Source organism: Cavia porcellus, unplaced genomic scaffold (assembly GCF_034190915.1).
Source record: "Cavia porcellus strain 051 isolate PalLab524CR breed Dunkin Hartley unplaced genomic scaffold, mCavPor4.1 scaffold_28, whole genome shotgun sequence".
Taxonomy (NCBI): domain Eukaryota; kingdom Metazoa; phylum Chordata; class Mammalia; order Rodentia; family Caviidae; genus Cavia; species Cavia porcellus.
In genome coordinates, this window is record NW_026947511.1 from 51,661,526 (window position 1) to 51,684,365 (window position 22,840).

General features: G+C 46.3%; 1 protein-coding gene across 1 annotated transcript; it reads left to right on the forward strand.

Moving 5' to 3' along the window:
• Positions 1 to 2,840: 2,840 nt before the first annotated feature.
• Positions 2,841 to 7,676, forward strand: LOC100733898 (class I histocompatibility antigen, Gogo-B*0102 alpha chain-like). The gene is made up of 8 exons (XM_003473761.5): positions 2,841 to 2,969; positions 3,210 to 3,479; positions 3,684 to 3,959; positions 4,554 to 4,829; positions 4,947 to 5,069; positions 5,470 to 5,502; positions 5,639 to 5,686; positions 5,851 to 7,676. The coding sequence occupies exons 1-7, from the start codon at positions 2,906 to 2,908 to the stop codon at positions 5,680 to 5,682; spliced, it is 1,086 nt and encodes a 361-aa protein (XP_003473809.2). The 5' UTR covers positions 2,841 to 2,905; the 3' UTR covers positions 5,683 to 5,686; positions 5,851 to 7,676.
• Positions 7,677 to 22,840: the final 15,164 nt, after the last annotated feature.

The following is a 22,840-nucleotide window of genomic DNA, read 5'->3' on the forward strand; positions in this document are numbered from 1 at the left end:
TGAGCTAAATCCCCAGCCCTTATTATCTCATTTCTTGATGACAGCCATTATTCCTTGGGGACAGTGGAACGATGGTATTGTTTTAATTTGCATTTCTCTAATTGCCAGGAGTATCAAACATTTCTTAGCGTGTTTACTAGCTATTTATAGTACTTCTGAGAACTGCCCATTCATTGCAGTTGCTCATTTGTTGACTGGGTCTTTTATTTTGGGAATCTATTTTGAGTCCTTTATATATTCTAGATGTTAGTTCTCTTCCCCAGGAATAACTGGCTTTTTTTTTTTTTTTTTTTTGCCATTTTATAGGTTGTCTCTTTACTCAGTTGTTTCCTTTGCTATGCAGAAGCTTTTTAATGTGATGTGATCTCACTTGACTCTTGATGTTATTTCTTGCGTAACTGGAGTTCTGTTCAGAAAATCCTTGCCTATGCCTGCCTGTGTCTTCAAGTGTTTTATCAATTTTATCTTCCAGCAGATTGTGTTCTTTTCACATTTAGATATTTGATGCTTACTGATTTTAGTTTACTACACACTAAGAGATATGGATCTAGACTCTGTTCTGCATGGGGAGAGGCATTTGTCAGCCCCATTTTTGTAATTTTTATTTAAAAGGGAGTAAAACAAAACAGTAAAATGAAATGAAACAGTAACAGGACAAGAGGAAATCTACAATGGTTACTAATTACAAACTGTTATCCTCTAAATAGTTGCTCAGACCACGGGTCCCAGGCTGGCAAAGGCGATCAAGTAACATAAATAAATGCAGGCTGCTTCCCTACTTCAGTGATTATCATCCCGGCCTGTGTCCTGTCGGTTGCTCACGTAGGTTCGGGGCAGCAGGTTGGAGGCTGCTTCCCTGCTGTTTGTCCCCTGCCCACAGGGCCTCTGCTGCACAGGGAATCTGCCCGGCTTCCTCACTGCTTTTCCCAGGCTTCAGGACCCCCATCAGTGCACAGGGAGGCTGCGCGGCTTCCTTTCCACTTCTCCCTGACCAGCAGGGCCTCCACCAGTACACAGGGAGCCAGCCTCACTTTTTAGAAAGGCTCTCTTTTCTCCAGCATGTTTCTGGCACTTTTGTCAAAGAGCAGATGACTAGATGGGCCTGGAGTTGTTTCTGAATCTTCTATTCTGTTCTCTCAATCCTCTATTTTAGAAAAAAAAAAAAGAGAGGAAAATCACAGTTCATATAACTTTTATTATATTTTATAGCATAAATTGTTCTAATATTTTGTTAGTATTTATTTCTGTTGACTTTTAGAGTACCTAATTTATAAATTAATCTTTTGTATTATAATGAAACAGAACATTTTAGTCAGGGTTTGCAAGGGAATAGATTTAACACAGGACACATACATTTATAGGACTGTCATAATAATCAACCAAAAAGTCAAGAGAAGAGTGCGAGAAATTTCTCTACTAGAGACCCAAAGAATCCAGCCAAGGGATTGGATCCACTTCAGAGTTTGTAAGGGGTCCAGCTGGAGGCCAAGAACCCACAGCAATGTCTCAACAGAGTCCCTAGCAAGGATCTGCACTGGAAAGGCCCAAGGACCAGGGTGGAAGCTAGGGTAAAGAATCTGTGCCAGAGCTGAGGGATGTGCACCAGAGCCAGGCACAAGATGTTGAGCGATGCTCAAGATAAAAGCGAAGACCAGAGCTCCCACAAAGAGAACAGCAGCCATTCCCAAGACTGAGAACCAGAACTCCGATGGTGACTGAGAAAAACCAGCCTCAACAAACACCTTTTGGGAAATTAACAGCATGTAGTCTTCTTCTCCTACGCTTTATGCCATTCCAGCAACAATTATCAGGTGGATCGTCCATGCCCACAGCCACCCTCACTCAGTTCAGCTGGGCGTTCCCACTCAGGCTGATCAGCAATCAGTGCACCTACAGATAGGTTTGGCGCCCCACGTGTTGGGTTTCAGGCAATCACTTGGGGTCTTAGAATCTCCACTCCCTGAAGGGTAAAACTACAATACTGAAATTATATCCTGGACTCATACTGAAAAGCTCAGAACTGTAAAATTAAGGTGATTTTAAAGCACAACAACTGCAGGGATAGATACATTATCTAAAAGTAAACCCTGGGAGGCTGGAAATTTAGCTCAGCGGCATAAGCGCCTGCCTTGCAAGCAGGCAGTCGTGAGTTCGATCCCCGGTACCGATAAAAAGGAAAAAGACCAAAAAAAGAAAAAAAGAAAAAAAAAAAAAAAAAGAGTAAACCCTGGAACGCTGCACAGGGAACTGCAATGCCCTTTAGGCCCCAGCGTGTGTGCGACAGCGCCCCCTCCTGGACTCCCGGCCTTGCTGGCCGTTTCCGCGTCGCCCCCTGCAGCTCCTCACCACTCAGCTGTGCGGTCTCCCGGAATCTCCGCGTGCTGAGGCACAGCTTGTCCAGGCTCACAGAACCCTGCGTCCTCAGGACAGGCTCCCTGTGCGCTGTGCTCCCCGGGCCGAGTTTCCTTCCGGGAGTCCGGGGTGGAGGCAGTGAGGGATGGGGACGCAGCTCGGGAGAGGGATCCGGGCCACGAGGAGGAGGCCGAGCCACGCGCTCTTCACAGCCTCTGCGCAGGATCCCGGGAGACCAAGTGACAGAGAGCGCCCAGAGCAGGAGAGGGTGGGGCGGCGTCCAAGGCCCACAGGAGTGGCTGTCGGGATCTCAGCCCCAGGGCGGCGTCATAGTGAGGATTTTAATCCCCGGGGTTTTCCCCACCTCTCGGGGTTTCACTTTCCCTCTACCAATCGGTGTCCTATTCTTCTGCCCGGACACTGGTGAGGCAACCCCGATTCTCACGTCCATTGGTTGCCGGCTCCTAGACCAGCCAATCAACCGCCATGGGTCCAGGTGTGCGGTTATCGGGTATCAGGACTCAGAGTTTCCCAACTTCTGAAGGCGGTGAGGATGGTTCCCCGAACCCTCCTCCTGCTGCTGTCGGGGGCCCTGGCCCTGAGCAAGACATGGGCGGGTGAGTGCGGGGCAGAGAGAAACGGGGAGGAAGGAGGGCCTGCGCGGCTGCGGGAGCAGGAACCAGGAGCTGAACTTCCGCCTCAGCGGCCACACCCCAGCTCCACACCGTCCGCCGGGTCCTGACCCCGGCTCCGGCCCCCTGCCGGGCCAGCGCGGCGCCGCCTGCCGTTCCGCCGCCTCGTCCTGTTTCCAGAGCCCCCGCAGCCCGTTTACCACCCTGCCCCGACTTGCCCCGCAGGCTCCCACTTCCTGCGCTTCTTCCACACCTCCGTGTCCCGGCCTGGCCGCGCGGAGCCCCGCTTCATCGGCGTGGGCTACGTGGACGACACGCAGTTCGTGCGCTTCGACAGCGACGCCGCGGACCCGAAGGCAGAGCCTCGGGCTGCATGGGTGGAGCGGGAAGATCAGGCGTATTGGGACATGCAGACGTGGAGAGCCAAGGGCGCAGCACACAGCGACAAGGTGGACCTGCAGACCGCACTGCGCTACTACAACCAGAGCGATGAGGGTGAGTGACCCCGGCCGGGTCAAAGGTCACGACTCTGCCTGTCCCCACGGCCGGTCCGAGTGGCCCCGAGGTTCACGGAGCCCGCAAGACCCACGGAGACCCCAGTCCTGGAAGAGGACAGGGGGACTGCGACCACGCTTTACTTTCAGTTTGGGGGTGGAAATCGCCGGGTGGGGGCGGGGCTGACGACTGGGGCCTGGCCAGGTTCCCACACCTTCCAGAGGATGTATGGATGCGAAGTGGGGCCCGACGGACGCTTCCTGAGTGGGTACGTGCAACTCGCCTACGAAGGCATGGACTACATCGCTCTGAATGAGGACCTGAGCTCCTGGACCGCGCGGGACATGGCGGCTCAGATCGCACAGCGCAAGTGGGTGGAGTCCCGTTATGCAGAGCGCTACCGCGCCTACCTGGAGGGGGAGTGCGTGGAGTGGCTCCTCAGATACCTGGAGAACGGGAAGGAGACGCTGCAGCGCGCAGGTACCGGGGCCACAGGGAGCCTTCCACTATCACTTCTTAACCTAGAGAGGTATCTCCCTCCTCAGGGGAAAGGAAAATGGGACCCTCCTTGCAGTGCTCTGGCTTTCTTCTGATGGAGGGGGCGGAGTACTGCTGGGATTTCACATCTCCTAGGAGAATCTCTGGAAGGCTTGCCCTTCTCTTGGGAAAACAGGAGTCTTTGTCAGAGGAATAAGAGATCTCTGAGATGTCCTATCAGCACTTCCCCTCTGGCTGTAGATTTCTCCTGGTCTTGTTCACCACCCCACCACTGAGTGACTTTGGGGGGTTGAGTTCCAATATTCTGAGTCTCTCACCCCCAATTCTGGTCCACTCGTGATCAGAGGTCCCTTTTCAGCTACTCAGAGACCTGAAGCCTTTTCCCCTGGACCAGCTCCACTGATTCTAGAAATTATTGAGGACTAGATCATTCCAGATGCCTGTGACTAGCCTGGTCTCTGGGGTTTGCAGTCTCCCAAACTCTGCTTATCGTCTGTTTTCAGGATGGTCATATGAGCCTTTGCTGGAGTAGCTCAGAAAGAATGCAAAGTGCCTCAATTGTCCCTCTCTTCTCAGAGCCTCCAGAGGCACATGTGACCCGCCACCCCGTCTCCAAGGAACAGGTCACCCTGCGGTGCTGGGCCCTGGGCTTCTACCCTAAGGAGATCTCCCTAACCTGGCAGCGGGATGGGCAGGAGCTGATCCAGGAGATGGAGCTGGTGGAGACCAGGCCTGATGGGAATGGAACTTTCCAGAAGTGGGTGGCTGTGGTGGTGCCTTCTGGAGAGGAGCAGAATTACATGTGCCGGGTGGAACATGAAGGGCTGCCTGAGCCCCGCACCCTGAGATGGGGTAAGGAAGATGGGAGCACAGTGTCTCTTCAAAAAAGCAGGAATCTTTTTACAGCCTGAAGTAGTTCAGGGCTGACACCTGGGCATCAGGACCTTTCACCTTTTCTTCCCTTCCCAGAGCGGCCTCTTCAGCCCTCCATCCCCCCTGGAGTGGTCAGAGCCATAGGAGCCACTGCCATCACCAGTCTCCTTGTGGTCACTGCTCTGGTGGCTGTTGTGAGGTGGAGGAGAATGAGACCAGGTAAGAAGGGATTAGGGTCTCAGTATTTGGGATTCAGGCCCCAGGGAGAAGTTTGATCACCTCATTATAGGAAACACTGTCCACATACAGATGCTTACCCTGCCCAGGACCACAGGACACTTACTCTGTTGTAAAGTACAAGGAACAGGAAGGACAGATTTGTCACCCAGAGGGTGATGGTGATGGGGACCTGATTCCCAGCAGGCAGGGTCAGAGGGCAAGGTCCCTGCGAAGACAGAGCTCCAGAAGGGCAGTTGGTGCAGGTCTTGGACATACCCTGTGCTCATGCCTCCTGATGCTTCCCTGGGTCTGCGTCCCAGTTCTGGAAACTTCCCTGAGCTCCAGACTGTCATGGTCCTGGCTCTTCCCTGGCTTCTCACAGGACATTTGCTTCCCACAGGTGTACAAGGAGGGAACTACACTCAGGCTGCAAGTAAGTATGGGGGCCTGATTCCTGAGAGCCTTGGGGTCCTGTAGTCATGACCCATAGGGGTTCCCCACCCCACAGTTCCTCCTGTGGCCATGTGTGTTGTGGTCTCTGACTGCATCTTGTTATGGTTTAACTCCAGGCAGTGACCATGCCCAGTGCTCTGACTCATCTCTTGTGACTTGAAAGGGTAAGACCTGCAGGACCTGAAGAGGGAGAGGGGTGGGCAAAGGGGACAGGTCTGGGTTACACACGCTTTCTGATTTTTAACCTTTGAGGGAGCTGTAAGTTTTTCAGGATTTTGCCATTCATATCAACTACCCTAAATTTGTCTATGGCTCTTCTGTGTTGTAGCATGAGAGAGCTGCCTTTTTTGAGACGGAGACATGTTAAGACTTCAGGAATCCCTCAGTGCTTTTTCTGCAGTTGGCTTCTGAATGTGTCCACATTTCTGGTGGCGGCACACTAGGGGCATCTGACAAGATCACCTGACTTGTACCCCACAGTGACCTGTATTCCCTTCCTGGTCAACGTTCCTGTTTCAGCAGAAGCAGAGCTGAGCCTCCCACATGCCTGTGTTAGTATCATGGTACACTGAGCTACAGGGTCTTACTGCCCTGCTGTACAGGGAGTGGTCATCCAAACGTTGTACTGGGGGCCCGTCAGACTCTTGGTGGCCTTCTCAGGGGAGTATAGTGAGGGATAAAGAAAAAGAGAAATTTGCAGATTCAGGGGAGCAGGAGGTCAGTGCCTCAGACTGGGCAAAGACAGAGGCCTCTGGCTGGCCCACTTTGTTAGCCAGTGAGAAACACAGGGCGGGGAGTATTGTACTTTTCCTAGAAGAGGGACTGCAGTAAGAAGGAGGAGGTAGGATGAGGAACAGATTTGATATCACAAAGGAAACAAGTTAAGATCTTTCCCACAATGGGTATATGCTTGCTTTGTGTTGTCCTCAGCAGATGTTATCTTGCATTGGGATCCCTGGAGATTTGTCCCGCCCAGCCAGGAAGCCTACAACCTTCCACAGAAACTTTTCTACTTTTGAAGCAAGTCAAAGTCAATGTTGAGGCTTTGGGGACCGGGGCTGGAGATTTAGCCCAGCGGCATAAGCGCCTGCCTTGCAAGCAGGCAGTTGTGAGTTCAATCCCCAGTACCGATAAAAAGGAAAGAGACAAAAAAAAAAAAAAAAAAAAAAAAGAAAAGAAAGAAACTGTGGGGACCTGTAGTTTGGGCCCCCATATAGCCTGGTCCCTAACTGTTGGGAGCCACTGAGCTAGTGATCGTTCACACATGTGTGAGAGCACAGAGTACTAGAGGTAAACAGGTGTTCCAGCTCTACAACCAGAAAAACATCAGTGTAAGAAGGAAGCTAGTTAAGCAAAATGAGGTGGAATAACAATTGTATAAATAAACCCATTGCGATGACTGAGCAGCCTCCTCCCATCTGGACAGGGGCTCCACCTGACCACAGCTTTGTGTCTCTTTTTGTTTTCGTCATCCTCTCATTGTTCTTCCCCTTGGGAACTTAGAGAGCTCTTGAAACTACTGGCACCCAACACCCTTGTGCAGTGAAATTGTCCTCCAAAACTTAGCCAAAATAATGCCATCTTGATTTTTGTTTTGTTTTAGTTTGGGTTTTTTTTTGGTACTTGGAACTCAGGACCTTGCACTTGCCAGACAGATGCTTGTGCTACTGAACTATGTCCCCAGCCCAGTAATTCCATCTTTTAAGGGACCCCCCCCCATCTGTTGAGTCTGTGTGTCAACTGCAGCACAAGGTCATCCTGAACTCCACCCCTGGTGAGACAGTTGCTTAGCAATGGAGGGTAGCAGTTAGTGACTTAATAGTGCTGCCAGTCCCCAAATGGTCTCCTGTTCTGTACTTTAAAACTTCATTTACTGGCCAAACTCGACTTGCATGACCCATTCTTTGGACCACTGCCACTCTCAATTCAGAGGCACATGTTCCATTTAATATCTCTTGGAAATTCAAACACATGTTGAAAGTAAAAATCTGAATATAAATTTGTGTTTTCAACTTCATCACATAAGGTGTTGATTGATTAATTAAAGATTATTTTCTATAGCTTGAGGCAGAAATAAATGGAAGTGCTGAACACTTTCCCTTGGATAGATGGTACCTAGAACAAAGTCTAATATAAATTTACATTTGGAAAATAGGACCGGTTGTCTTGATGTTTTTTCCCTAAAAGTACAAAAGAAATTCGGGAGGGCTGGTATGGGAGAGGGGGGCAAAAGGACAGGACTCATGAGAAATGCCCACAAAGCCCTGACCCAGTGTGACAGGGTGCTATGCTGGGGTCCAGGAACCTCAGTGGAGAAAGCACTGCTGACTCGAGGCCTCAGGGGCCTAGGAACTGACCTCCAAAACAGGAAAAGGGTCACTGAGAGGCCAACATGGAAGGTGCTTGAGTAGAATTCAGTGGAGAAACCCAAAGTGTCACCAGGATTGAAAACATCAGGAGGAAGATTCCTAAAGGAAAAGCAGAGTGCAGGGTGAGTACCGGAGGGAAGAGGCAAGGAAAGCGAGGTGCAGTGTGGAGAAGAGGGTGCTAAATGCAGAGTGCTAGGATTATTTCAAAAGATGAAAAATATTTCCAAAAGATGAGAAGTATAAAATAAAAAGCGGCCTTTATTCTGAGAACACGGAGAGAGATGACCAGCACCCCCACTGCTGGCGTCCAGCGATCTCTCCGGCGGACACGTGGCGTGGGGGCCTGTAAATAGCCTCGGTTTGGGGTGGAACCTAAGGCAAGCATTAGGGATACACAGGTAGCCCATTGGTCCTAGGTTTGGCGCCATATGTAAATTTTCAGGGGCGGGAAGATGGAGTCACAGGTAACTTCCTAGGGGCCGGAGAGATAGGGCTTCCTGCTTCTGGTTTTCCTGGCTACAGTGTCCTGTCTGGGCCAAAACCCTTTCATATCCCATCTTATGATTATTATTATGAAAAGGGGCGAAGATTTCTCTCTTTAACTACTTCCTGCTGGCAAAGGGTGCTGTACTGGAGCCTAGGGGAGTCGATGGGATGAAGGTTGATGCTGATGCCAGGTGTTTTAGCCAGGACAACTTCACTGGTGAATGCATGTATGTTAGACTGGAAAAACAAAGAGACAAGATGTTATGAGGAGACATGGCACTATCATATTTAAGGACCCAGATGAGGTAGAGGGAAAGGTGCCTTTGATTTAGACATATCATTCTATCAGGACCATGTTGAGGTAGAAACATTTCCATGGTAAGACAGAATTCTGAAAATTAAACATGGGGTTAGGAGGAGTGGAGTTATGAGAGGTGATTACTCCCCCATCTGAAAGCATAAAAGTTAAGACGGTAGGTTGGTAAGGTTTGTCTCTGGTATGCATGATGTTGGAGTCTGTAGGCAATACTGTTAAAGAGTCCTGCTGTAAAAATGATCATTAATAGAATGTAAGAAATTAGGAACCAAAGTGGATAACAAAACATGACTTAGCCTGTTAACTGTGGCTGCGAGGCTTTTGTGAGACGGAGACGGGTAGGCGACAGAAGATGAGATGACCACTCAGAATGATCAGATTTAGGGCTGGAAGGGCACCTCTTAGCCTGAGTGATGTGAAACCAGGATGGGAGTCCAGCAACTTTGATTTAGGCATGGGTCACTGTAACCTGGTTGTAGTCCTTGGAATGATTTGCTGTAACAGAACTTTAGCAAGTATGAGAAAGGCTTTTATGTATCCTGAAAAAGTAGAAACCAAGTGAGAAGACAAAATGTATCTGTCTTGACCAGGGTTGTCTGACAAACTGGTGAATAAGAAAGGAAGGGAGTGGTCTATATCACTGAGGAAGGGTCCACCAGCAACAACAGGTGGAAGCTGTTGAGACCTCAGTGTGTCTAAGTCAGCCTGTATAAAAGGCATTTTAAGATTTAGGACTGGGACCTGCACAAAATAGGCCCTGTTTGTAAATGGCATAGGTTGACCATCAATACCCTGTCATAGAGATTAAGGACTTAATATAGCAGCCTGAATACTCAGGAAGAACTCTGTATATATGGCTTCTACGTCCACAAATATAGAGAATGTCTTACCTGAGAGTTTTAGTGGAACTTGGACTCTGAGACGGACACCCACAAAGGGGGCTGCTGGCCCTGAGTCTTCTCAGTCTTCAGCAGCGATTTTCTGTTGGTGACGAATCTGGCAGTGTCAACATTTCCTGTGAGGGCTAGCACTTAGGATGACTTACCCACTCTCTGGTGGCTAGGACAGTCCAGCAGCCCTGGAGTAAGGTCTCAAAGAACACCAGGATGGGGCACTTTGTTGCCCAATGTCTTCTTCTGCATTTGAGCGTGGTCCATGGAGGGGCCAGGCAGTTCCACCTTGTGTAGGTTTACCTGTCTCAGAACTCCAAGTGTCACAAGTGTTAAAAATATGAAAAAACATATTAAGATCTCTATAAGGTTTGAAGGTCAAGTTTTGCCTTTTTGTTTGGGATTTGGACTACAGTAGAATTAAGTAAGTATGCAGGAGTTTAATATTGGCATTTTAGAGAACAGGCTTTATCTGGATGGCGTATTGCTTTTTTTTTTTTATAGGGTGACATGTAGAATTAACAAAAAAAGCTTTAGTCTGCCAAACAAGGCTTTAATGGAAACATTTTGCAGTAAAGGTTTAGCAATCTTATGAATAAATCTATCAAAACTGATCTAATACTGTCAAATTCTGAACACATTTACTTTTAAAGTTGTTATTTGCAGTAGTATGAACCAAGACAAATAAAATAAAACTTTGAAGAAAACCCTTGTCTTGAAATAGAGCTAGTGGTTCCCAGCAAAAAGGAATTTATAACCTTAATTGTTAAACAGGATATTGGTGAAGGCTTTGATTGATAAACAAGGCTGGTAAAATTATCAGGTGGAGGGGCTGGGGATTTAGCTCAGTGGCATAAGCACCTGCCTTGCAAGCAGGCGGTCATGAGTTCGATCCCCGGTACCGATAAAAATGAAAAAGACAAAAAAAAAAAAATTATCAGGTGGCCAATAACCTTGATTAAATGGTTTGAGAATTGTAATAAAAAATAGCATCTCTTGAACAGAGCCAAATTGTAAAAAAAGCATGTCTGAGCAGAGCCGCTGAGCTGCTGTTTTGCGGCGCTCCAGCAGAGCACACCCAGCGGGTGGGGCAAGCGCTGGGATGTAGCACACAGGGGCGGGCTGGGACTGCCCTTGGAAACGTGTAAGATGGCAGCGACGACAACGGCGCATGGGGGAGGGAGGGGCTGGGACAGCACATGGGGGAGGGGCTGGGAGGTGGCCCGACACAGCACGCAAAGCTGGAACTGCTTTCGGGGCACAAGGATTAGAAAGCCAATTTAGGAACACAGCTGGGTTTTGATTAGCCTCCTGGACCTGTTTTAAAAGTTTGTTATAGTTAGTATGTTTGACCTGCTCTGGCACAGGTATAGGCCCAGAGTCATTATCCACGGTGTTTATCTTATGTCTATGATCAGCTTCTTTTTGAGTTGCTTGCCACAGCTGATTCCATTTTTGTGAGCTGAGAGTGGTATTAAGAATCACATAAACGTCCTTAAAATGTAAATCATAACAATTAGTAATAAATTTAAATTGCCGGATATAATTCTGTGGGTCAACAGAGAGGCTACCTAATTTAAGGGTAATCTGGAATAGATCAGAAAGGGAAAAAGGCACATGGATGTTAACAAGTCCCTCAGGGCCAGCTTCCTCCCGAAGTGGCAGCAGAGCCTGAGGAGAAGATTCCAGAGCAGAGGGCCATTGAGCAGCCATCCGTCTGGTAGGCGCATGTGAGCAATCATCTGTAGAGCGGCTACAGAGCTGCTGCTGGTCACCCTGGGAAACACAGGCAGATGGCGTCTCACTGTGTGCCTTGCAGTGAGAGGACTGCTTTCGGCAGCACAATGAAGCATCATGTGCACCGCAACAGGGCGGCTGTTGCAGTTCACAAGAGAAGCCTCAGTGAGGGACCTGGGAACATGGCAGCGCCCTGTCACATGATCCAAAACATGGCGGCACCCTGTCGCCATGTGACCCTCCTGAACATGGTGGTGCCATGCCACGTGGCAGAGGGTTGCAACATGCCGACTGTTCCCAGTGCAAGCTGGAACAATCACACGGCCTGCTGGAGTCTGTAGAATCTACAAAAAATCTGTAGAATCTACAAAAGTCAAATTCACAGAAACAAATTTTAAAAAGTGGTGGTTGAAAGGGTTTGGCCCAGACAGGACACTGTAGCCAGGAAAGCCACAACCGGAAGCAGGAAGCCCCATCTCCCCTGCCCCTAGGAAGTTACCTGTGATGCCATCTTCCCGCCCCTGGAAATTTATATATGGCCCCAAACGTAGGACCAATGGGCTACCTGTGTATCCCTAATGCCCGCCTTAGGTTCCACCCCAAACCGAGGCTATTTACAGACCCCCACGCCACGTATCCGCCCGAGAGATCGCCAGATGCCAGCGGTGGGGGTGCTGGTCATCTCTCTCCGTGTTCTCAGAATAAAGGCCGCTTTTTATTTTATACTTCTCATCTTTTGGAAATATTTTTCATCTTTTGGAAATAATCCTAGCAGTGGTTATTGGGCTGAATGTGGGCAGGGGGAGTTGGAAGGTTACCAGTCAAAGAATACAAAATTCCAGTTAGAAATAATTCCAAGAGATTTTGTATACATAGTTAACATAGTTAACAACAGTGTATTACACTCTTGAAATCACTGAGAGGGGCTTTTAAGTGATCTCAGCACCATAAAAAAGATAAGTACATCAGTAATGCACATATTAATTAGGTCCATGTAGCCAGTCTGCACAGTGAACACAATTGAAAATATCATGTTCTGTGCTAAATATATACAAGTTTGGTCAATTTAAAAAATAAAATTTTACAACACAGATAAGACACATTTTTAAAGAAAATGTTAAAACTTCTTTTTTTTTTTTTTTGTCTTTTTCATTTTTATCGGTACCGGGGATCAAACTCACGACCACCTGCTTGCAAGGCAGGTGCTTATGCCACTGCGCTAAATCCCCAGCCCCCTAAAACTTCTAAAACAGTGAAATTTTCACTATTTTATATGCTTTATAGACTTTTAATGAATGCATGTAGAGAGCCTAAGAGGATATTCTTAGCTTTTGGTATTTAGTAGGTGATGATGTCTACAAATGACCTCTGTATCTTAATCAATTTAAGAAAGTAATAATGCAAATATTCATAAGGCAGTCAGTGTAGTGAGGGGACATTCTGAGTGTATTGAACTCTTATACTTTTGAGCTGAATAGTTTGTACAGCTCTTATTTGAAAGCAACAATAAAAAACTGTGATTCGTGTATGGAGGAAATTACTTTGACTCAACAGTAGCAAAAGTTGGGGCTATGCAATGAAGGTAATCACATATAAAATTTGGCCAAAAAGAAAATTATTTCATTTGTAGAAAATGAATGAAATTTGAGTTCACCATGTTAAATAAAAAAACAAGACTCAAAAACATAAGTATCTCATATTTTCCCTAATATGTGGAATTTTTTTAAAAGCCATGAAAGTAGAAGGAAGACTTACGACCCAAATAGGGAATGATGGGAAATGGGGAGAGGTGTGTGTAACAGGGGGTAATGAGGGGTGGATAGGATCAAATGGTACATGCATGTATGAAGATACTACAATAAAACCCACTATTTTGCAAAATTATACATACTAAAATTGTATTTGAAAAATACAACCAATAATCAGTGACATATTACGTAAGAGAACAACATTTAGAGAAGTTTTGTGCATCTGACTACAACACCATTTAGACACAATTCTATGTGAAGTGGGCAAAATCATTTTCACAGCTTAAATCTCTGATCACTCAAAGCTTACCCAGTACATGCTACTTACTGTAATTAACAAAAAGGAAATTGGTCTGTATGGGGATCTTGATGTGGGACTTTCAGCACACCTTCCCCAGGTTTAAAGAAACAACTCCCAGTACTCAGGAGGCTGAGGCAGGAGGGTCATTGCAAGTTTGAGACCAACCTGGGCTATAAAGTGAGCTGAAGTCCAGCCATAGCAAGACCCCATCTCAAAAAAAAAAAAAAAAAAAAAAACCCTCTCCTTCCAGCCCCTTTCCACAGGACTCTCTGCCACTGTGCACCCAACAGGAGAGTTTTCTTCTAAAAGAGTTGTGAAGGTGGTAAGGATTGGCGCCAGGGAGTCCAGTATTGAGATAGGGAATCAAAAAAGGGAATGAAAGGAGGGGAGACAGAGGGACCTACTAGGTCTGTGTGCAGGAGGAGAGGGGTCAGCACAAAATCTGGGAAATCCAAGCTCAGTTTCAAAGGGCCTCGTCTGGGTTGGGGGAAGCCCAGTGCTGATGACTCCACATGTCCCCAGATTTTCTTTTCACTTTGCCCTCCTCCAATGCTCTTCAGGTCCTTCTGTCTGGAAGCTCAGGACTCCAGTTCTTACTCTCCTTAGGGGTTTCGTGCCTAGAGAAATCAATCAGGGTCACTAAAAACCATGGAGTCTCCTACTCTCCACAGCGGGTCATGGGGTCCAAACCCTGCTCCTGGTGCTGTCTGTAGGAGTCCTGGCCCTGACAGGCCTGAGCAGTTGAGTGTGGGTTAGAAGGGGAAAGAAAGGTCACTAGAAGAAGCAGCTAGGGGACACCCTGGCCATGACCAAGATCAGGGAATAAATATTATTTAGACACCCCCCTTTATTTATCCTCTCTCTGTCCTGACTGCAAGCAGGAGACTAGGGCTTGATAAACCAGTAGAGTAATTGGGTGTGATCTGTCAATCACGTAGAGTTGTCAAGCTTTAGCCAATTATGGCTGAGGAATTGAGTGTGGCCTGTCACTCCTAGAGAATTTGGCCAATCAGCACCAAGACGCATGCGCAGAGTTGATGAAGAGCCTGTGTGGGAACAGCCCACACGTGAATTCACAAGAAGATAAAGACAACAATCTTTTTTTTTTTTTTTTTACTTTTTGAGACAGGGTCTCTCTATGCAGTTCAGGCTGGCCTTGAGCTCACTTTGTAGCCCAGACGGTCTCAAACTCGCAAGGATCCTCCTGCCTCAACCTCCTGAGTGCTGGGATTACAGGCGTGTGCCACCATGCCCAGCTAAAGACAGCAATCTTTGATTTCTCTGCCATTGTCCCTTGTTTATGCAGAGGCAAAACGTCCTGAGTGTAGCACACATCTCTAGGTATTTTTTACTCTTTTTCTTCTATTTTGTCTCTCATTTCCTCGATAAACTCCCCCCTCTCCTTTTCTTTCTTTTTTGCTTATTCCCCTCCGTCCGCTGGGAGCCCAGTGCTCCATGCATCAACAGTTTTCAGCGACGCCAGGCGGGAGCTGCCCGTAGAGGCGACCCTGGCGCGCCTGGCCGGTTGGGATGGGCCCCGGGACGCGCCGACAGTGGCCGAGCGCGGCGCCGGCTTCGCCCCCTCAACGCTCCCGCCAGGAGGAGGCGCCTGCATGGAGGCGAGGCCTGAGGCGGCAGCAGCAGCGGGGCTGCACCGAGCGGGACGGCCGGGGCTAAGAGTCGCCCGGTTGGAGGCGTGAGAGACTTCGAGGGTAGGCAGGGTCGGAGCGAGGACGTTCTGCGCTGCGCAGGCCTCAGGGGTCGTTGGCGTGCGCCGGGCTGTTCTGTCAGAATTCCGCGCTGAGGGAGCGGTTAACAGGCTGCTTCCCTCGGTGGAGTTCGCCAATCAGCGCTCAGAGGGTAGGCGGGGCTGGGGGCGATTAGTTCCCGCCAGGCGGCGCTCAGGGCGTGGGCGGGGCCAGCGGCGCAGGCTGTCTCATCTGGGAGGCTCCGGCCCGGGCTGACTGGATCCGCTCAGCGACGCGCTCACCTCAGCCAGGCGAAGAGCAGCGCCCGGACTAGACGCCGCAGGCCCGTGCGGGTCGGGCCGGGAGCGCGCGGCACCCGAGCTGCAGGCCGAGGTCGGGGTCTCTGACGGCCAGCATCCGGGGCGCGGTCCTTATTGCTTGTCTTCCTCATCGCCCTGCGCCTCTCGCCGACCCCGCGGCTCCCGCTCCGCCCCGCCCGGGCCCGGCGCCTCCTCTCCGTCCGCGGGGACGCGCGCGGCTGCGCTCTCGGTGCCGCCGGGTCCCGCCGCGTCCCAGCCGCCGCCAGCGCTCCGGCTCCCGCCCCTCTAGAGGTTACTTTCCGCCGCGCTTCCCCCGTGGCCAGCGGAGGGCGCGATGGGGCTCGCGGAGTCCCCGTCCGACACGCCGGCCCGACCGATGCTTACAGCCGTTTGTGCGGCGTCTCCTCGCGAAGGGGTTTGTTTTGTGCCATTGGCGGCGCCGCCGCAGCAGTGGTGCTGAGACCGGTGTGTGCAGAGTAGAAAGACGCTCGAATCATCCAGAATTGGAGCCAAGGGAGACATTCTAGCTGGGTGTTACGTTTTCTTTCGTTTTTTCTCTTCCATTTGTTTTCTGTTTTGGTATGTTGGTTTCCTGTCTCCGTTGGTAGGATTGGTTGATTGATTTTTATCTTTGGAAACAGCAGCTCCAGGTGATGGTGACTTTACATACAAAAGCGTTAAAATCCCGTTTTGTAGATTCTTTTTTTCTTTTTGTGACCATTCGTGTACTCCGATTTCAGTATGGTTGTTTGCAGCATGTGGGTTTGCTTTTTTAAATCCCATAAAGAAAGACTGTTTTACAACCTTGTAAAGGAATTTTTGTAGTTCTTGCCAGACATTATCTTCTGGGATGACAAATAACATTGATCATTGAAAATGACATCCATAGTTTTATGGCCAGAGAAGAGGTTTTCGTAGATTTTTTTTTTTTTTATCGGTATCGGGGATCGAACTCACAACCGCGCGCTTGCAAGGCAGGCGCTTATGCCGCTGAGCTAAATACCCAGCCCCCGAGAAAATGTTTTTGATTTTTTGCTTTTTGCTTTTTGTTGTTTGCTTTTGTCTTTTTGAGACATGATTTCGCTAATGCAGTTCAGGCTGGCCTTGGGCTCGCTTTGCAGCCCAAGCTGGTCTCAAATTTGCAAAGGATTCTCCTGCCTCCGCCTCCCAATTGCTGAGAAGATGATCTTTTAAAGCTGTGGGTGAAACAAAAGGAATTCCTAAGAGATTCAGATGCAATCTTTTTGCATCTTTGGAAACCCTCTCTTTAGGAATGGCAGGACAGATCTTGTACAGAGGCACGCTTGTCCCACCCTTGCTCACTATGGCAATGGGGGTGAGGGTGCCTCAGAGGGATCTGTCTGCATGGGGAGTCCACATGTCTGAGTCAACAGTGCACATATCCACACCAGTTTATTTCCCATCCCAATTCCAAGTATGCTTTTTGTTTATTCCAAGTATGTAAGTTGTCCTTGCCTTCTTATCTGGCTTTTTTTTTTTTTTTCTTATTCTTGGTTTTTGGACTACAGTACATTATAAAATCACAGCAGACAGTCCCTCTTGCTGCAGTCTCTAATGTTCCCAGTCTAGGAAGAGTGAATTATGTGGTCAGCATGTTAGAGTCTAGGATAAAAATCAGTAAGGAGCAAAATATAAATGCCTTCTGCTTTCAAGATATCTCTTCCTTAATTACCAAACATGATTCTATTTTCAATGCAATATCTGAGAGGTTATAATTAAAAACCCCGAAAGCAGATTAAGTTCTCTTTCTTTAAGAAATGTTTTGCCATCACTAGATAATTTTCATTCATAGCAAGTTCTCAGTTAGATCACACTTGGGTTTTGAAGTCTTTCTGTTTAGACTTTAGAGATTATTTTACTTAAAATGTGGGAAAATACTCAAACATGGTTCACCATGTGAGAATCAAAGAAAGTTTCCTTCATCTTAACTAAACTTCAGGCAGTTTCTTTCCCTCCTGGTCCCCTAATTTAGGGAACTTGCTGTTCTAAATTTTTCTGCCCTATTGAGATGCAAATGTTCAGTTCATAAATGTCTTTTTAGATGACCTGGAGCCATCTCATTAAAATGTGATCATTAAGAATATGGTGTCCTGGGGCTGGGGATTTAGCTCAGTGGCATAAGCACCTGCCTTGCAAGTGTGTGGTCATGAGTTCACTCCCTGGTGCCCATAAAAAAAAAAATTAAGAATATGGTGTCCTGTTCTGTCAATCCCTGGGATGGTGAAAGCCTAATCTCTGCATGATGGAGGAGAATAAATATTAAAGAATCCCATAACTAAATATAAAATTACAAAAATGAAAAGTTCTATGAAGGAAAATATAAATAGGTTATAAGAGCATGAGACTGAGTAAAGGTAACCTAATCAAGGCTTCTCTGAAGAACTGAACTGACTTTTAAAAACAGTGAGCTTAAGGGAATCACAGATGTATTTAGGTCCCATTTGAAAATTTTACATAGGAAAACTGGAGGAGAGTCAGTGAGACCAGAGTTCAGACTCTTATCTGTCACTGAATAGAGATCAAGGAGCTTTCTGGAAGAAGAGATGAAGACCTCAACTAGGCCTACTGAGTAAGTTGTTGACTCTCATTACAGAAAGAAAAATTTGAGAATGCATCACTGAGAGGTATCGATCAGACAGACTAAAGAAGTATGCACTCAGAGGAAAATGTAATGTGTACCTTCAAAAAAGAGGCTTTCAGGAGCTGAGGATTTAGCTCACCAACATAAGCACCTGCCTTGCAAGCAGGCAGTCGAGAGTTCGATCCCTGGTACTGATAAAACTGAAAAAGAGAGGAAAAAAAAAGGAGGCTTTCTTTGATCAGATGTGAGCCACATTTCCATCATTAATAGAAGCTGTCACTGGGTGTGAGTGGATTACACTTGTAATTGCAAGCACTTGGGAGGCTGAGGTAAGGAGATCACTGTGACTTTGAGGCCTCTTAGGCTACAAACTGAACTCAAATCTAGCCTGAACTGCATAGTGAAACCCTGTCTCAAGAGGATCCTTGTGAGTTCGAGACCAGCTTAGGCTACAAAGTGAGCTCGAGGCCTGCCCAAACTGCATAGAAACCCTGTCTCAAAAAGACAAAAGAAAAAAAAAAAAAAAACCAGGAAGGAGGGAAGAGGAGGAGAAGGACAGGAGAAGGAGAAAAGAAACAGCTGTGTGAATAAATTTTCATATATTGAGAACAAAATGGCTGCTAGGAAGATTTTGCTCCTAATAAAAAGCATACAATATAAATAAGAACTCCCCATCTGATAACAAGATATGGTAGCCATTGTTGATTTCCTATTATCCTGCTTTGAAGTTCTATACTAGTTTCACTGCTTTGTTTGGATTGATTTTACCCTGTTTTGTTGGGTTTTACTCTTTAAAATAATAAATAAGTAAGCAGAACTCTGCATCAGGAAAAACACACAAGTCTAAAGCTGTAGAGTGAGTTTTTTTATTTTAAAGGGGATAAAATTAAACAACAAAACAGAACAAAATAGGCCATAAGAAAGCAATGTAAGAGATATAAATTTCAAAGCTAGATGACCTCATATTGTGTCTTCCAAATAGTTGTCCATGTCTTCACATACAGAAAGTTCTGACAAAACAACATAGTATAGGTCCTCCCCCAAGATGGTGGATTTAGATAAGCAGCAGAATACAGAGGCTCCCTGAGACAGACAACTCAGATGCTGGAATAAAACATCGTGGGGAGGTCCGGACAGAGAGAGATGAATCCTCTCGACCCAGGAAGAAACTAAAGGGAAAAGAACTAGTCAAAATGTAGGCCCAGGGCTACCATTGTAGCAGCTAAGATTACAGGCACGGTGCCCTCACCACAGTGCCCAACTTGCATGGCCGCAGCTCGCCAAGCTGCCCAAACTCCTGCCACTTTGACCAAGCTGACTAAACTCCCGCCACTGCAACTCGCTCTTCCTGTGACTCACTAGAACCACAGTTAGGCTGAAGTTGGAAGTCTGTGAGCCCAACGGAAAACGGAGCCAGCAAGAGACCTGCATTACCTACAGTAAGTGCTGGAATAAGACCCTTCCATGGGAAAGGGGCGACCAGCTGGATGACATGTTGGAATTGGGCAGGATGGGCAGGAACAAGCAACACCAGTGACTCCAGTCAGTCATTTCATTCCCACACCAGATTGGTGGGATGTGCTTGGCCTGAGTCATGCCTCTGGCTAGGTCCCAATAAGCTGCCCCAAACCAATTCCTTATGCTGGATGCACACCAATGCAGCAAAGCCCCCAAAGGTTGACGGACCCAGAGGGCAGGGGCCAGCATAGGCCACCCCTGCTTGCACCCCAGTGACCAATAGCAAACTGGAGAGGGCAGAAAACCCTAGCCAACATGCTTCAGAAGAACCATAACCAACAAGGAAAGGGGCTAGGACCTCCTCTATACACCTGCTTGGAGGAAACCAAAAACATGACAAGAGAAAGAAACAAGAAAAGGTCCCCAGCCCCCAGCCCTGAGAACATTGATCTGGGAGATGTAAATACAAAAGAGTCTGAGGGCAGCAAATATGCTGTCAGACAGACAGCATCAGTGGACATAAAAAGATATCTTTGGGACCTCATAGATGAGCTCAAAAGTGAAATATTTAATCAAGTAAAGCAAGATATAAGTAGATTAATAAAAGAAATGCTAAGCACCTCTTAAGACACAGATAGAAGAATGGGGGAACACAAAAAAAGGAAAGAGATGTTTGATAAAGAATATAAAGAAACCTAGAATACATGAAGCAGGTTCAAAGAGATTACCAGGAAATAAAAAACTCCATTGAAAGCTGGCAAAACTGCTTGAAAGAAACTAAGGATAGACTATCAAAACTTGAAGACAGGTTTGCAATGTGTGGTCATGAAAGGAAGAATCTCTTAAAAGTAACAAGGAAACAGACAATAACAATACAAAACCTAGAAGATGACAAGTGGATCTATAACTTAAGAATAAAGAATGTGAATGAGAAGCAGAAGTTTAAAAAAAGGAAATAAAAAGGCTATTCACAGAAATAATTAAGGAAAACTTTCCAAACATAGGAAAAGGAAATGATATTCAGATGTATGAGGCATACAGAACTCCAGCCACCTAAAACCAAAAGGGAGCTACACCCAGACATATAATAATCAAAGAAAAGAAACAGATCACCTATAAAGGAAAACCTCTCAATATCATGGCAGACTTCTCGACACAGACCATCAAATCAAGAAGAGCTTGGAGCAAAGTATGCCAAGCTCTGAAAGAAAATAAGCTCCAGCCCAGATTGATGTACCCTGAAAAACTGATTCTAGAAATTAATGGAGAAAGAAGATGCTTCCAAGACAAAGAGGAACTGGGAGAAATCACGACCACCAATCCAACCCTACAGAGAATACTGAAAGACATTTTAGAGAGAGAAAAAAGTACCAGGATTTCAGGAATAGTGGCAGAGAGGCCTCAATGAATGGAGCAGAAAGTGGAATGAAGGAGAAAAGCAGACAACTAATGGCAAAAAAATAGCACAACAGAAATGAGGCAGAGAAGGTTGGCTATAGACTCATATAGATGGCCTTGATACACTAAAAAAAAAAAAAAAAAGAAAGAAAAAAAGAAATAGGCAGGGTCCACCAATATGCTATATATAGGAAATATAATTAACCCGAAAAAGGGTTTATAGACCAAAAATCAAATGTGAGCAAACAATGCTCTATATGACAGGGAACCAGAGAGTAATAGGCATGACTCAACCAGCACCTGCAGATAGGTTGGAAAGACAGGTTTTGTAGGTAAAGGAATACAACTTGAGATCAAGTCCAAGAGGGAGAAGATTCAGAACCACTTAGGTAAATAGCAGGTTGCCCCCTCAATCTAAAAACTGATGGAGTTTGTGGGACCCAAAAATGCACAGTGCACCCTGTGTCATGGGGGAAGAATAATCTAAAAATATAAGGCAGAGGATATTATTAATAATGTATCAGGATTTAAAACCCACATTACCTCACGCTGCTCTGTTTAGATGGATTATATTCTGTCCCAGTGTGTCTACTTGCACTAGATCTGAGGGCACAGACAGCTATCCCAAAAATAGCAGGGTATGCCTGGGATTTAGTACAGCAGCATAAGCACCTGTCTTGGAAGTGTGTAGTGATGAGTTTGATCCCTGGTACCAAAAAACAAAATAGCAGGATATAGTATGGTAATCATCCTTAATTCCCTATTAGCTGAAGCTCTGTATAACTTACACTGTTTTATCATGACTGGTCTTAGTTAAATCTGGTTTGTTTGATTGCTATTTGGTATCGATGGATTTTATTCAAAACTTTTATGATTGATAGTATCAAGTCTGAGCGTATAGGCAACTACACTAAAGATGACAAGATTTACTACAGTACTGATTCTGGTTTGATTATTACTGCTTTTGAAGTTTTACACTATCTACAATGTTTTGTTTTTATTAATATTGTTGTATACTGCTATATTTAATTATACTATCCCTGATGATATAGACAATTCTATTGAAGGTAGCAAGAGACAACACAGTAACCACTGTAGAGCACCTTGTACTGTGGTTTTATATGACTTTTTCATTTCATGTGTTTATAGGAATATGTTTTGTTTTGTCTTGCTTTGTTTTGTTTCTCCCTCTAATATAGAAAGGATAGAAATACATATTAGGACTCATGCATATGTAAAATTTATAAACAGTTTATGAGAACTGATCTTATGACACATGATGAAATGAACAGATACTTTGAAGAAAAAGAGACACTAAAATACCCAGTGCTGATCCTGGAGTGTCATAATGTGAAACCCAGCAATAATATTATTCTTTGTTCAGAGTGATATTAGCCTGCTTGGGTTTATTCAATCTCAATGTAATTGAAGATACGGATAACTGCATGTATGTTTTAAGTGTATAGGATTGATAGCCATATTACTAAGTTCTTGTTGGATAGTTGCACAGAACTGTTTGCAGTCTCGCTGTTTGAATGTCTACTTTGTATGCTTCACTTCTGTAACTTGAACAACTACTTGTAAGATGACAATATGTAATCATCAACTAGCGATTTCTTACTGTTTATTTTTTCTTTGAAATTATGCATTATTTCTACCCTTTTCCTGTTTTGTTTATTCTCTTTTTAAATAAATTTTTTTAAAAAACATAGTATAAAACTGATCCGAATTGAATGAGGGAAGTGTTTTAGGTCTTTGAAACCAGGCAATAGGGAAGTCACTAATGGCTGTCATAGTCTCTTGTTCTCTTCAAAGTAGCTTTCCATACTTGCATGTATATTGAAGTTCAACGAAACAAAACAGAAAAGGGGTGGGGTTGCTTGGTTTCCCAGTGCTCCAGGTCCCAGCATGACACGGGTCCCAGTAAACACTGGTGGCTCCTGTGCTGGGCTGCCGCAGCCTGCCATACTCACAGCCACTCACCAGGTGGGCAGGGGTTGCTTCA

Coding starts and splice junctions, on each gene's coding strand:
- LOC100733898 (XM_003473761.5), top strand. CDS start 2,906: ATGGTTCCCCGAACCCTCCTCCTGCTGCTGTCGGGGGCCCTGGCCCTG. Junction 2,970..3,209: donor CCTGAGCAAGACATGGGCGG/GTGAGTGCGGGG, acceptor CTTGCCCCGCAG/GCTCCCACTTCCTGCGCTTC. Junction 3,480..3,683: donor CTACAACCAGAGCGATGAGG/GTGAGTGACCCC, acceptor GGGCCTGGCCAG/GTTCCCACACCTTCCAGAGG.